At 43.1% G+C, this 15,586-nt stretch overlaps 1 protein-coding gene across 1 annotated transcript in view; it reads left to right on the forward strand.

Annotated features, from left to right (window-relative positions):
• The window catches only part of ATP13A3 (ATPase 13A3), a 201,444-nt gene that overhangs the window by 166,174 nt on the left and 19,684 nt on the right, over positions 1-15,586 (forward strand). Inside the window, exons 24-27 of the mRNA XM_040428333.1 lie at positions 3,519-3,561; positions 10,665-10,774; positions 11,615-11,711; positions 13,101-13,173. Of these exons, the coding sequence (XP_040284267.1) occupies positions 3,519-3,561; positions 10,665-10,774; positions 11,615-11,711; positions 13,101-13,173 (323 nt within the window). The remainder of the gene's footprint in view (positions 1-3,518; positions 3,562-10,664; positions 10,775-11,614; positions 11,712-13,100; positions 13,174-15,586) is intronic.

Consider the following 15,586-nt stretch of genomic DNA (forward strand, 5'->3'; position numbering starts at 1 on the left):
ACTTTCGACATGAAATCCAACATGTCTGAATTTTTTTTATGACTATCACATCATAGCATGTCGCATTGTGACACCATTGATGAACAACATAAAATGATGTGCGACAAATGTCGCCGTGAAGCTGAACCCTTAAACAGTCATCTAATCATCATCACAGGCAGGACCACAAGGATTGATAAAACTTGTGTATAGACACAATAGGTGAGATGGTCATACTTTACCTACTACTCTCTCTGCACAATGACCCCTTTATGGGTCACAGATTAGGCCTAGAAAACTCACCCATGGAAGTCGATGAACATCTCCAGCCTACATGTTCATATGGTAAAGCAACATTTTAATAGTAGCTCAGGCAAGATGGACACTCCCATAATCATGTGCAGAAAATAAAAATAGAAAATTGTAGATGATAACTTCCTTTAAACCTTTTACTGACATCTGCCATATACAGTACAGACCAAAAGTTTGGACACACCTTCTCATTCAAAGCGTTTTCTTTATTTTCATGACTATGAAGGCATCAAAACTATGAATTAACACATGTGGAATTATATACATAACAAACAAGTGTGAAACAACTGAAAATGTCATATTCTAGGTTCTTTAAAGTAGCCACCTTTTGCTTTGATTACTGCTTTGCACACACTTGGCATTCTCTTGATGAGCTTCAAGAGGTCCCCTGAAATGGTCTTCCAACAGTCTTGAAGGAGTTCCCAGAGATGCTTAGCACTTGTTGGCCCTTTTGCCTTCACTCTGCGGTCCAGCTCACCTCAAACCATAATACAAATTCTAACAGTCTTTTCAGTAGGACTATCAGCTGTGTATCCACCTGACTTCTCCTCAACGCAACTGATGGTCCAAACCCCATTTATAAGGCAAGAAATCCCACTTATTAAACCTGACAGGGCACACCTGTGAAGTGAAAACCATTTCAGGGGACAACCTCTTGAAGCTCATCAAGAGAATGCCAAGAGTGTGCAAAGCAGTAATCAAAGCAAAAGGTGGCTACTTTGAAGAACCTAGAATATGACATATTTTCTGTTGTTTCACACTTGTTTGTTATGTATATAATTCCGCATGTGTTAATTCATAGTTTTGATGCCTTCAGTGTGAATCTACAATTTTCATAGTCATGAAAATAAAGAAAACTCTTTGAATGAGAAGGTGTGTCCAAACTTTTGGTCTGTACTGTATGTACAGCAGATGTTGGGTCTCTAAAGATGGCGAGCACTGTTTACTCACCAGACCCTCTGAATTAATGTTTGTGATGGGCGATAATGCTGATCGTAGATGTTTAACCCCTCATATACTGTGGTCAAATGTGGCCACGACATCGGAGGGATAAAAAAATCCAGAAATGTGCAGTTCCCAGGAAGGAACTTCTTTACCTCATTGAGATCGCCGGGGAAGGCATTCCTTAGCAATAATAGGCCACAGCCTTTACAAGGCTTCTAGGCCTATTGCTGGTATATTCCAATGCAGGCCTGGGTAAAATTCCATTACTGAATAGAAATGGCAATCTAAAATTAAAATAAACAATTAGAAAATAAATTTAATAGGCATCACTGCGTCCAAAAATCCCCATAATGTTAAAATATTTACCCCATATGGCGTAAGAAAGAAAAAAAAAAAGTCCATTTTGTTTGTTTTTTTGTTTCGCCTTCCCAAGAAAATTTTATAAAAAATTGTCAGTCATACACAATCCAAAATGTGATTGATAAAATTTACAGATCATCCCACAAAAAAGTGAGCCCCAACACAGCTCCATAGATGTGGCAGAATATGGCAATGAAAAGAGTAAAGTTATTTTTTTTCCCAGTATTAAACCACCTAAAAACCTATAAACATATGGTATCGCTGTAATTGTGACCCCTGAGAGACCCCTGTTTTACCCCATAGGGAACACCGTAAAAACTAAACCAGTAAAGCTATGACGGAATTGCTTCTTGTTTTCCCAATTTCACCCCATTTGGTATTTTTTCCTGCTTCCTACTACATCTTATGCATTGTTAAATGGTGATTATTAGAAAGTACAACAAGCCATTCTACTTCTGCATGAACAGAAAAAAAAAAAAAAAAAAGTTGTGCCGCAGGGAATGAAAATCAAAAACTCAAAAATGAAAATCACCATTTTAGGAATGAATACCTCATGAAGACAATCCCAGTTGATGTCCTTTATTAGGACATCATAGAGTAGCAGCTCTTATAGTGGACTATACTTCGCCTTATATTACTTGGCTTACATGTAATGCCTTATCTCCACTGCAGCAAAAATGTCTGTACACAGTCTACCCTGGCAAAATCAACTGTGTCTGTAGGCCAGGTTTTTAACAGGGGTTTTGTCTCTGGCACAACAGCCGCTTTAATCAGTCTCATATGGCTTCAGCCATATCTACTGACTAATGTGAGAAGCAAACACATTTTGAACAGGGCAAGTCTTAGTGGGCGTCATAGACAGCAGGTGCCTGCTGTCTTACCCAGCAGACATGCGCAGACAGTGTCCATGATTGGAGGCCGCTTGGATCATGGAAATCAGTTGGTGACCATGACAAATGAATGGTCATTTTGGAGAGGTGAGACTACCCCTGTCCACCAGACTGCCCCCTCGCGAGGAGGTAACAAAGCTCCTAGGATGTCCTGTCCCTAATAGGAACACAGTGCTATTGCCATAGGCTGCAATAGTAAACTATTGCGGTCTTTGGTATAAGCTCTCTAATGATCATCCTATGTTCAACCCTCCCCCTAAGGTGGCCTAAATTTAAATTATATATATATATATATATATATATATATATATATATATATATATATATATATATATATATATATATATATAAAAAATTATTATAATTAACATTTGAAATTACCTCCTTTCCCATTTTTCAAAAAAAAAATAAACCGCATTGGTATTGATTAAAATTAGCCTTTTCTGGCTGCTTCATATCCCAAACAGATTTGTTCAAAAACCTGTATCGGAAAAAAAGCTCCCACACAGCTCTGTAGGTAGAAATACAAAAAAAATTATAAAAACAAACTACGTTTATATGGACGGATCTTGGAAGTCGGTCACTTTTTTTTTTAATTTTATTTAAAAAATATATATACATTTTCAAGTCCAGCTCTGCACTTTGCCATGGGCTGCAGCTCTATCTTATTGTTGTGGCAGCGGCAGCGACATCCCATATACAGCTAGAACCAATCAGTGACCTTAGTGGTATACAGCCCGAGACTTGACGTCAGCGATTGGCTGCAGCCACAAGAATAGGTCACTGGCTGCAGCCCAGGAGTGGCAGTGCTGGATCAGAGGGGGCTGGTAAAGTAAGTTGTGTTGTTTATTTTTCATTGGATCAAACCCACAGCAGTTACCACAAAATAAAAAGGTCATTCCTTTTAACTACCTGTCTAAAAACTTGGTTGCAGGGACCAAAAATCTGTCACTTTTGTCCTTTTACGCCCAGTTTTCCATATTGTTATAAATTTCAACAACTTTTTTTTTATTTTTTATTTTTTTCATACAGTTACTATGTTGGCATGTGTGGAGATGGAGCAAATGATTGTGGGGTAAGTGACAAGATGTGCACAAAACTGATTATAAGACAAGAAATCCATACGAATGATGCTGCTGCTGCGTTTGTCCATGTCCTAAAATAAAACAACTTGGGGAAGATCTATGAAACTGTCTAAAAGAAAATGGTTTGTTGTCTGTAGTAACCAATCACAGCCCAGATTGTTTAGCTTATTACATGTCACTCATTATAATACTGATGAGTGGATTTTTTTTTTCCTGTCTTGTTTTTTTTTCTATTTCCTAAAGTATTTTTTCAAATGTTTTTGGTTGTTACTACTAAGTGCCATAATCATTGCATTTATTATTAAATGCTTTTTGTCCCACAAACAACCCCCAGTATCTGATGGTGCGCATGATGCCATCTCCATTGGTCCCTATCTTACAGCCAATGATTATATCATTCATGTAAAAAAATGAAAAAAACTTATATGTAAAATAGCTAATTCAAGTCCAGGGGGTGGAGATTTAGCCGAACGAGTCAAGCTCTCTATGCCCCTAAGCCGGCCTTTATGCCATGAATGACATGGAGCAGCCTCCACAAAAAAGTTGACCATGTGCTGTTACTCTTCAGATAAGGTTCATGCGCCATACACCTTGGTGAACCTGCTCTGTCTTCAAAGGTGTACAGCACAAGTGGGGGAGTTAAAGAGCAACAGCAAAAGATGGCACATCCAAGACTTTGCACAAGCTAAGGTCTCATGCACATGAACATATTTTTTGTCTGCATCCAATTTGCATTTTTGGAGGTCAGATGTGGACTTATTCACATTAATGGGGTCGCATCCGTATGTCCATTCCGCGGCACCCCAAAAATTTATAACATGTCCTGTTCTCTAGAGGGTAGGACGTTCCATTCCACAAAATGTGGAACACACACACAGCCAGTATCTGTGTTTTGCGGACCACAAAAATGGACACAGCCGTGTGCATGAGCCCTTATACTGACTTTTCTACAGCTCTGGGACATCACTCAAGCCAGATGGGCCAAATTAGAGGTGTGGAGATCTTGTGTTCACTGGAGAAACCATCAAGTAACGGGGGCTGTTTGGGGTGCAAAAAGCATGTGACAGGTTCTTTTTTTTAATTTTTTTTAATTGTATATTTAGGTGTAAAACAGAAATGTAAATACTTTTACAGTAGAATATTGCACAGAAGTACAAAGTAAGGATAATACACAAATCACATCACATACATATTGGATGGGCATATGTAACACTTTATAATAGTCAGTGATGAAGAATGGAAGACCGAACAAAAAGAAAGCATTAACATGAACTAACCGAGACTGTGTCTATCTGTAACCAGTCCGAAGAAGGACTACTGTGAAATGTATCCTAAACAAAGAGACATCAGGTAGAAGCGGGAGAGCCTTAAGGACCCGAAGGCCCAGAGCTTCTCAGCCAATAATACCCAACCGATACCCAACAGACAAGACAAATGACATAGACAAAGACATAAAAAGGGGGGGGGGGGGGGGAGGGGAAGAGAACATTCCTTTCACACAAGATTGTCAAGGTTGCCTAGTGGCCCAGTAATTATCCCATATGGCATTGAAGAGTGCCATTTTGTTCTGAAACATAGCAGTGGAGTACTCCATTGTTCGGACCTCCATCACCCTGGCATACAAATCAGAGACCCGTGGTGGTTCGGGGCTTTTCCAGGCTCGGGAGACTAGACAACAAGCTGCTGTTAGTATCAGTAGCAGCAGCTTGAGTGCATGTTTTTTAACTTGTATGGGGACCACATTGAGGAGGAAGCACACAGGTTCTGGTCGGATTTCAATTCCAAAGACATCACTCAGGAGGGCGCCTACTTCAGTCCAGTAGGGGCATATCTTGGGACAGTCCCTAAAAATGTGAGGCAATGTACCCCTATGTAAGCCACATCTCCAACAATCACCCGGGACTACTGGATTCATTCTATGGAGGAGGTCAGGAGTGTGATACCAGTACATAACATTTTTATATTGGTTCTCCTGATGAAGTACCGACATAGATGATTTCGCTGCCCTCCTCCATATAAGGTGCCAGAGTGAGTCCGGCAAGGCCCTCCCCAGATATTCCTCCCACCGCACCAGGTAGGAATGCCTTTGGACCCAATCAGGGAAGGGAGTCAGCAATATGGAGTAAATCTCAGAAATTCAACCTTTCGCATGTACCCCTTCCCTGCAAAGGCGTTCAAAGGGAGTCGGGAGGGAAACTGTGACCCCTGAAAAGACGGAGGACTGGGCAAAGTGCCTAATCTGGATATAAAAGAAGTTGGAGGAGGGGGGGGGGGGGGGGAGAGATCATATTTGGCCTGCAGGGTAGTAAACGGCATAAGGACCCTAGTGAAGGGGTCCACAATATCAGCGAACCGAAACGCCCCCCGCTGAAACCATTGTCTCGCTGTGGACGTGATAAGACTAGCAGGGAGCGTGGGGTGATATAAGAACGAGGTCATGACAGAGTGAATGGACTCCAGAGGGCATTTGCTACTGCACTGCTGCCAGATGCGTCTGGTACAAGCCATGGGCCCTAGGAGATCCTTGGCTGGCTGAGTCCTGTCAGGTCCGGACCATAGCATGGAGTTGGGATGTACAGGAGCCAGCCAGAGTCTTTCTACCTGCATCCAGACAGAATAAGGGTGCAAGGAAGCCCAGGCTGTTACAGAGCGTAGCTTGGCCGCCCAGTAATATTTAGACAGATCCGGAACCCCTAGACCGCCCTGGTGCCTACTAGATAGGAGAACCGACTTGGGATTCTGTGCCGCCTTCCCGCCCATATGAATCTAAGGAGGTGGGATCGAGTGGATCTCAGGTCTTTAAGGGGGACTTTAATCGGTAAGGTCTCAAAAAGGTACAGAAGCTTGAGCAAGATCGTCATTTTAGTCGCAGCAATACGTCCCATGAGAGAGAGTGGGAGAGGGGGCCACCTATCTAGAAGACCCCTAATCTCGGCATATATACATGGGAAATTAGCTTTGTAAAGCTCTCCATATCGGGGAGGGAGGTCAACCCCCAAATATCGCAGTGAATCCGTCTTCCAATGGAAAGGAAAGTTTAACCTTGAGAGCTCAGGGTCGTCTGAGAAAGATTAAGAGGGAGGGCCTCAGTTTTATGGGTGTTGACCTTATACCCCGAGAGACGACCAAACTCCTGTAGGATGGAGTGGAGGTTTGGTAGGGAAATGTGAAGCTTGGTAAGGGTAAGGAGGATATCATCAGCATATAGCGATACTTATACTCCCTATCCTTGACCATAACACCTCTGATATCCGGGCAAGCCCTGATCTTGGCCGCCAGGGGTTCGACACACATGGCAAAAAGTTGGGGAGATAGGGGGCAACCCTGCCTCGTTCCATTAGCAATGTTTATGGGTCGAGATTGAGCATGAGGTAGTCTGATCGTCGCTGTGGGGGAGGAGTATAGACTATGAATGGCTCTAACAAATGGGCCAGAAAGGCCGTAAGCCTGGAGGGTAGCAAAGAGGAAAGGCCAACCTAAACGGTCGAATGCCTTTTCCGCATCTAAACTAAGAAGTAACGCCTCCTCACCCGAGCGAGATATGACCTCTATCAAGTCAATGTTTCTTTGTGTGTTGTCGGCCCCCTGACGGCCCGGGACAAATCCCACCTGGTCTTTATGAATCAGGGAGGGGAGAAAGACGTTTAGTCAGGTAGCTAGGGTTTTGGTGAAAATCTTAAGGTCTGAGTTAAGTAGGGCAATGGGCCTATAGTTAGGGCATTCGTGCGGATCCTTCCCAGGTTTTGGAATCCTCGTGAGATACGAGTGAGACATTGGGGGAGGTACTGCATTTCCAGCTAGGAAATGATTGAATAGGGTTACTAAGTGAGGGGTTAGTTCAGTCTTAAAGGTCTTATAATATTTGTACGAAAAGCCATCAGGCCCTGGGGATTTACCCTCAGGTAGATGTTCCACCACCTCCCCAATCTCCTCCGGCGTGATCGGACTATTAAGGGCGGCAAGGTCGGAAGTCCATAGGGTAGGAAAGCGACAGGGTGCCAAATAAGACCGAAGTGTATTATCTCTCAGTCCCTCATCTGTGGGAAGGTCGGAGGGTAAGTTATACAGGGAAGATGGGCTGAGAACCGCTCCGCTATCACCCGGGGGTCATAGTGGATTGTTCCGTCAGATCCCCTAATAGCACTCGGCCCCGTTTGGGAGCTGTGGTTCCTAAGTTGTCTGGCCAGCAAAGTGTGGGGTTTGTTCCCCCAGCATAATAGCGCTGTCGTGTGTAAAGTAATAACTTGCTGACACGACCTAAAACTAGACTCTTCAATTGGGCCCTAGTATCTACAATTCGTCTGTGTGCAGCGTGAGGGATGAGCAGCCATCTTGTCTTCTAGTGTTTGAAGGCGGGACGTAAGGGTCTTGACTAAGGCAGTCGAGTCCTTCTTTAATTTTGAGCTTATTGCAATACAATGACCCCTCATGACCGCTTTATGCGTTTCCCACAAAGGACGGACATCCCCCTACTGATCCCTCATTTAGGTCAAAGTACGTTTTCAGACGTTCGCGGAGTTCCTCCCTAATGGTAGGTTGTTTCAGGAGGGAGTCATTAAGTCTCCAGTGGCAATGGTGTACATGGCCCGACTCACTACTAATGTCAACTAGTACAGGAGCATGGTCTGACCAAGTGATTCGGCCCATGTCCGCTCCCTCCAATAGTCTGAGGGTCGAAAGATTACCTCTTTGGTACCAATTACGGGTGTGTGAACCATGTGGGGCAGAGTAAAAGCAAAAGGACCTATCAGTGGGATAAGTGAGATGCCAGAGGTCATACAGGGAGTATTTCCACACTAGTTTACGAAAATCTCTGGCTAAGCGCTGCTGTGTCGAGTGTATTGGTCTACCTGGAAGGGCCATGCAATCCATCGATTCAGAGAACACTGCATTAAAATCCCCACCAAGGAGAACAAGGGGCTCTGAGGAGTCCGCTCCCTCACCAAACACCTTGCGGAAGATTCCGCCGAGAAAGCGAGTCAGGGATGTGTTTGGTGCATAAATGTTACATAAGGTGATGGGTCTATCCGCCAAACGGCCACGGAGAATAATGTAACGGCCCTGTGGATCTAATATTGAAGATTCAATCCTGAGGGGACACTGTGCAGACACCAAGATGGCAACACCCGCCCTCCGACGGCTATGAGTAGCCGAATAAGCGGTAGGATAAAGGTGAGAGGCAAAACGGAAGGAGGAGCTGCCATCAAAGTGTGTTTCCTGTAAGAACACAATGTCCGCTTTAAGGGATTTCAATTCCAAAATCAAGAGTTTCCTCTTGGCGTTGGAGTTGAGCCCCTTGACATTAAAGGTTATGCACTGCATCGTGTTAGTATGAGATGATACAACAGTAGATGGACCCAGAAGCATAAGGCTCCGTCTACTGTATAATGACGACATACTGCAGCTTACCTCCAGTTCACTGCCATTCAACCACCTGATATTGGGGACCTATCTGGAGAATAGGTAATAAGCATCTAAAAGTTGGAATACCTTTTTATAACTGAATTGTGGCAGTAACAACCAAAAATGATTGAAATGAGTTTGATACCATTCTGATAGATGGAACAAATTTTCATTGGTCAGAAATGCTCTTTTAGTACTATAGAATATAGGTTATAGTTATTACGTCTATAACCATACTAATGCTGGCCATACACATTCAATAACTGTAGACCAAATACTCTTTAGATGAATGACTCTCTTTTGACTTTTCCTATTAACTTATACACGCTAAACAGAATTTGGAAATGGGCTGCTTGATACTTACCTTGCCTACTTGCTCGGTCTTCTTTTAGGTTTTGTAAATATCTGTTTCTCGTTAATGTCATTGGGGAACACAGCACCATGGGTGTATGCCCAGCTACCACTAGGAGGCGACACTAGGTATTAAAAAGGTTGGCTCCGCCCAGGTGGGCTATACCCTCTCCACAGACACTAGGCTAATTAGTTTTACTCTAGTGTCTTTAGGAGGGCAGACACTACCTGCTCTTCTCCTGCAGGTCTTGCTGCTACTTTTTTAGCTTTTTTCTTTATTTTTTTTTTGGGCCCGGTTTGGTTCTTTTCTTTCCTGAGTCCCCATAGGCTTGTTTCTCTCTTGAGACTTTAACCTCTCTTCCCCTCTCCCCAGGTTCATGTCCTTGTACCTGGGAGTTTGTTGCTCCGATTTGCAATTTTCATTCATATTGGCCACTTCTTTGGAGCTTTCCCTCGATTTGAGAACTCTTCCTCCTTAGGCTGTTTGGAGTCCTCTCTTCTTTACCAACAGACGCCTTCCGGTTGTGCTGCTCTCTTCAGGGGGAGCCCTGGTTCTTCCAGATCCTTCCTCTGGCTCTCTAGTGCACACGTGTTCAACTCTCGGTTCTTGCGCAGGACATCTAGCCCTGCTCCCTATCCTCTAGCTTCTTTTTTTCCCACCTTGGGGGGAGCTGGGTGTTTCCTTTTGTTCCTTTCCTGCATATGGCCTTTTTTTCCCAGGCATTTGTCCTTGGTATCCTGGCGGTCTCCCATAAAAAAAAAAATTCTTTGGACTCTTGCTGGTCCTAGAGCCTCTCGGCTCACTTCCTTTGTTTTTCTATTTACCATTTCATGCTATGGCCTCTCCTGGTCCTGTTGGGTTACATGGTTCTCCTGCACCAGTGCGCCCAACTTTTTGCATGAGATTTCCTTTCCACCCTCGGGGACTGCTTTGGGACGTCCCGTGGTGCTGTGTCCCCCAATGACATTAACGAGAAAATTGGATTTTTGTACTTACCGTAAAATCTTTCTCGTTCAGTTCATTGGGGGGACACAAATCCCACCCCTTGTTTTAATTTCTCTTTCTGTCACCGGGTTGCTGTTCTTCTTTCCTTCCCCAGTCCAGGACATGTTGGTTCTTTGCTTTTGTTTCTCTCTCCTACTGCTATTGGTACAAACTGATTAGCCTAGTGTCTGTGGAGAAGGTATAGCCTACCTGGGCGGAGCCAACCTTTTTCATATCTAGTGGTAGCTTGGCGTATATACCCATGGTGCTGTGTCCCCAATTAATTTAACGAGAGGGATTTTACGGTAAGTACAAAAATCCAATTTTTGTTATTGACCTTGTGTATGTTCACAGGCACTGAAGAGAGCTCATGGAGGGATATCATTGTCCGAATTGGAGGCATCTGTGGCATCACCTTTCACATCCAGGACTCCTAGCATTGCCTGTGTACCAAACCTGATACGGTATGAATTAATGTTTGTGTAAATTAAAAAAAACTATTTGTGGCTTCATTTGGACTCTAGTCAGTATATTTACAGCAAATTTAAAAAACAAAACAAAAAAACTTCAAATAGGAAAAACATTTATCTTACCTTTCAGATCTGAAATGGGTTATGCATCTGTGTTCTTTACATGACCAGGGCACGTTTTTTTCCCCAGTACTTAAATTTTATACTGAAACTATATTTCAAAGTTATTGTACAATGGATATGCTTTATTTGCAGAAGCTGTAATATCCCTTTAAAAATGTGATAATGGATGCCAAGGAACCCTAATGGTGTACATGGAGGGTGGTGGGTTGGCAGAGTGCTTATTCCATACTTTATTTTTTGTATTTCTTTTTTGTGCAAATCAATGTTAAAGGCTATCGACAGCTTTGCAAGGAAAATATATTATTTTGAAATATGCTAGTAGCTCCCTAGTGTAAAAGTTGCAGTAAGTTGGTATCTCCATTCCTTCATTCATTTTAAGACTTTCTCTTATTCTGGATTGCAACCTGCCCTCCAAGTTTCATGTGTAACCTCCTACCATCCCTTTCTGCTGCTGTCTTATACTGTGCTAATGTGAGATTAAGACAGGGTAGGGGAGAGTAGAGAAAGCAGACAGCATCCAGGAGAACTCATCCATGTACAGGAGTTGTATAGACTCTACGGCAGTAGACCAGATTAGAAAGGTACCTAATTTTGCATTTAGAAAGCAAATAAAGAATAAATGGTTGCACTGACATTTTTTACTATTTAATGATTATTGTACATTTCTCCATAGAACTGAATGGTTCATGTCTCACTACTTTATTGTTGCAGGGAAGGACGTGCAGCACTGATTACATCTTTCTGTGTGTTTAAATTCATGGCTTTGTACAGTATTATCCAGTACTTCACAGTTACTCTGCTGTATTCTGTGAGTATTTATCACAGGTATTATACAATCACATCACTATAAACCCATACTAATACTTACTGTGCTGCACCTAGGAAGGTTAACCAGGACATCTAATGTGTCAGAAATTGCCTTCTATCCATCTATTAGAATGTAATTCAGTTGTTGTTATACTAGAGGGAATCTGTCAACAGTTCCATGAATGCAAAACTGCTGACAGACATGGGTAGGGGCAAGCGACAAGAGGTAATGCACACCTCTGTCCCTGCTCTGAACAAATAGTGCTGTAAAAATGATGTATGAGTGTAGCCAGCGGCATTCGTAGTTTCATTTTTACAGCACATAATTGGTTCAGAGCAATGACCAGTATGCACTACCACCTGTCCCCTACCTATGTCTGTCAGCAGTTTTACATCTGCAACTGCTAACACTCCCTTTAAAAGGTCTTTTCTTTTAATGAAAAGTTCCCCTTAAAGTTTTTTTTATTTTTTTATTACCTATACTCAGGATATGTCATTAAAGGGGATCTCCAGGAATTAAAAAAAAAAAAAATACTTGAATATTACTTTGATATATATTCCCAAATACCTTTCATTGGTTATAATGGCTTGTTTTGTCTGGGGAGCAATCATCAGGAGAAATAAAATGGCTGCCGTTCTATTAGTACACACAAAAACTGTCCTAATCACACAGCAGGACAAATTACTTGGCAACACTGAGCTAAAGAGCTGCCTCATCCTCCTCTCTGCCCTTGTCAGGGGTTATGATCCTGAATACAAGTAATATGATCTTCAGCTGAATCTCTGTAGGAATGGAGTTCAGAGAGAATGGACAGGACAGTCTGTAATAATGTGGGGCTGTGGTAATGGAGACTGCATACAAGTGCTGCTGCTTATTAGCTACATCCCCACCCTCCTCTCTGTACTTCATGTCTCCTCATGAACTCCATTCCTACAGAGATTTCAAAGAAGATCGTACTAAACTGTAGAGCAGAAAGGAGGATGAGGCAGCTCTTTAGCTCAGTGTAGTGAAGTAACTTGTCCTGCTGTGTGACAGGTTTTGTGTGTACTAATAGGACGGCAGCCATTTTTTTTCCCCTGATTGCTCCCCAGACAAAACAAGCCATTATAACTAATGAAAGGTATTTGGAAATATATTTATAATAAAGTAATATTTAAGTATTTTCAGTAATTTTATTTTCTTAATTCCCAGAGAACCCCTTTAATATCAGATCAGCGGTGTGCCGACTGCTGTAACCCCGCCAATCAGCTGTTTGAGGCGACCATGGCACTTTTACGCTCCTTCCTAGTCACTTGTCTTGTCTACTTGCTTTTCAGAATAGTGTGGTCTGACAGACAAGTATGTATAGTAAAATTATTTTAAATACTTGTCTCCTTCTTTCCCTGCTAGATTCTCAGCAACTTGGGAGACTTCCAGTTTCTCTTCATAGACCTGGCAATAATCTTGGTGGTGGTGTTTACAAGTAAGAACATCTATTTTTGCACTTTTTAAAAATCAGTCTTTTGGGGCAGGTGCTTCGTTGATGTTACATGTAGTCTAATGTTGTTTGGACTGTTTTGTAAAATTTTTAGATGGGGTTAAGGGGTTAAAATGGGGGGGGGGGGGGGCTGCGAAGACATAGACACATATTAGGTACACAGTTGGGGCCTGTTTGGGAGTTCTGTTGAGATTCTAGAGTCCAGCAGACAAGACCAGGAGTTTACAATGGCATCAAGTATTATATGTTGTATGTGTCACGGATAACATAGCCAGCCTATACGGGCTATGAAAGACATATTATTGATGTAAGAAATAAACTGAAAACAAATGTAGTGGTCCCCCGTCAAAAACGTCATGGTCCATGGACTGAAACTGCTTCTTGTTCTTTGTGTTACATCTGTTCAAATATTTCCAGTTAGGGTTGCACAGGGTATCGAATTATCAATACCCAATCGATACTTTTGTACCGGTATTGATTCGATACCGGGAATTGCCTTTTGCGATACTAGGCTGCACTGCTGCGCAGGCTACTATCGGAGAACATGGCGCACACTGCTCTCAGCGCGCGCCATGTTTCCTCAGCAGCACGGTGGAGAAGGAGTCACTCTCCCTCCCCCTTGTGCTGCTGCTGCGGCTGCCACCAATGAGAAGACTGAGAGGAAGAGGAGGAGTTGTGGCCACTGCACCACCAATGAAGATAACTCGCCCATTAAAGAGGACCTTTCACTTGTATACAAACTAAAAACCATCTATATCAGTGGGCAGAGCGGCGCCCAGGGGTCCCCCTGCACTTACTAGTATGTCTGGGCGCTGCTCCGTTCGCCCGGTATAGGCTCCGGTGTCTGCGCTCACTGGACTGATTTTTTTGTATGAGGCGTGTCCCTTGCTGCAGCGCTGGCCAATCGCAGCGCACAGCTCATAGCCAGGCTATACAGGAGGCGGGTGCCGGCTGCAGAATCATATAGCCAGCACCCGACCTCTATGACAGGGTGCTGCGATCGTGTGTAATCGCGGGGCTCCGATCGGTTACCATGGCAGCCAGGACGCTACTAAATCCCTGGCTGCCGTGGTAAGTTCCCTGCTGCTGTATGCACAAATACAGGGCAGCAGGGATAGTGTAAAGTCCTATTCACCCTAATAGACTAATAGATCATTATTAGGGTGAATAGGACAAGGGTTCTAGCCCCTAAGGGGGCTAATATAGTCCTGATCAAAAGTTTAAGACCACTTGAAAAATGGCAAAAAATCATATTTTACATTGTTGGATCTTAACAAGGTTCCAAGTAGAGCTTCAACATGCAACAAGAAGAAATGAGAGTGAGACAAAACATTTTTTGAGCATTCAATTAATTGAAAATAACGATTAAACTGAAACAGGCTGTTTTTCAGCTGATCCAAATTTTAGGACCACATGCCTTTTAAAAGGCCAAATCTGTGCAAAGATGTGGATTCATTGTCATTTTCTGTCAGGTAGTTACACGTTGTGATGGCAAAGGCAAAAAAACTCTCCCTTTTTGAAAGTGGTCAGGTTGTTGAACTGCATAAGCAGGGTCTCTCACAGCGGCATCTGAGACTGAAGGGCTTCAAAAACAAAAAACGTCTTCAAAGACCTCGTCTCCTTGAACGCCACAGAACTGCTCGTTTGGACTTTGCAAGAGAGCACCAAACATGAGACATTCAAAGGTGGAAGAAAGTTTTATTCTCTGATAAAAAATTTAACCTTGATGGTCCTGATGGTTTCCAGCGTTACTGGCATGACAAGCAGATCCCACCTGAGATGTTTTCTACGCGCCACAGTGGAGGGGGCGCCATAATGGTCTGGGGTGCTTTTTCCTTCAGTGGAACAATGGAGCTTCAGGAAGTGCAGGGGCGTCAAACGGCCCCTGGCTATGTCCAGATGTTGCAGGGAGCATTCCTCATGACTGAGGGCCCTCGTCTGTGTGGTAACGACTGGGTTTTTCAACAGGACAACGCTACAGTACACAACGGCCGCAGGACAAGGGACTTCTTCCAGGAGAATAACATCACTCTTTTGGCCCATCCTGCGTGTTCCCCTGATCTAAATCCAATTGAGAACCTTTGGGGATGGATGGCAAGGGAAGTTTACAAAAATGGACAACAGTTCCAGACAGTAGATGGCCTTCGTGCGGCCGTCTTCACCACTTGGAGAAATGATCCCACTCACCTCATGGAAACGCTTGCATCAAGCATGCCGAAATGAATTTTTGAAGTGATCAACAATAACAGCCGAGCTACTCATTACGGAGTTCATGTTTAGAAGTTGGATTTCTGTTTTGGGGGCGGTTTAGTTTTTTTTTGGAGGTGTGGTCCTAAACTTTTGATCAGCTGAAAAACAGCCTGTTTCAGTTTATTCGTTGTTTTCATTAAATTGAATG

This window comes from Bufo bufo, chromosome 4 (assembly GCF_905171765.1).
Source record: "Bufo bufo chromosome 4, aBufBuf1.1, whole genome shotgun sequence".
Lineage (NCBI taxonomy): Eukaryota > Metazoa > Chordata > Amphibia > Anura > Bufonidae > Bufo > Bufo bufo.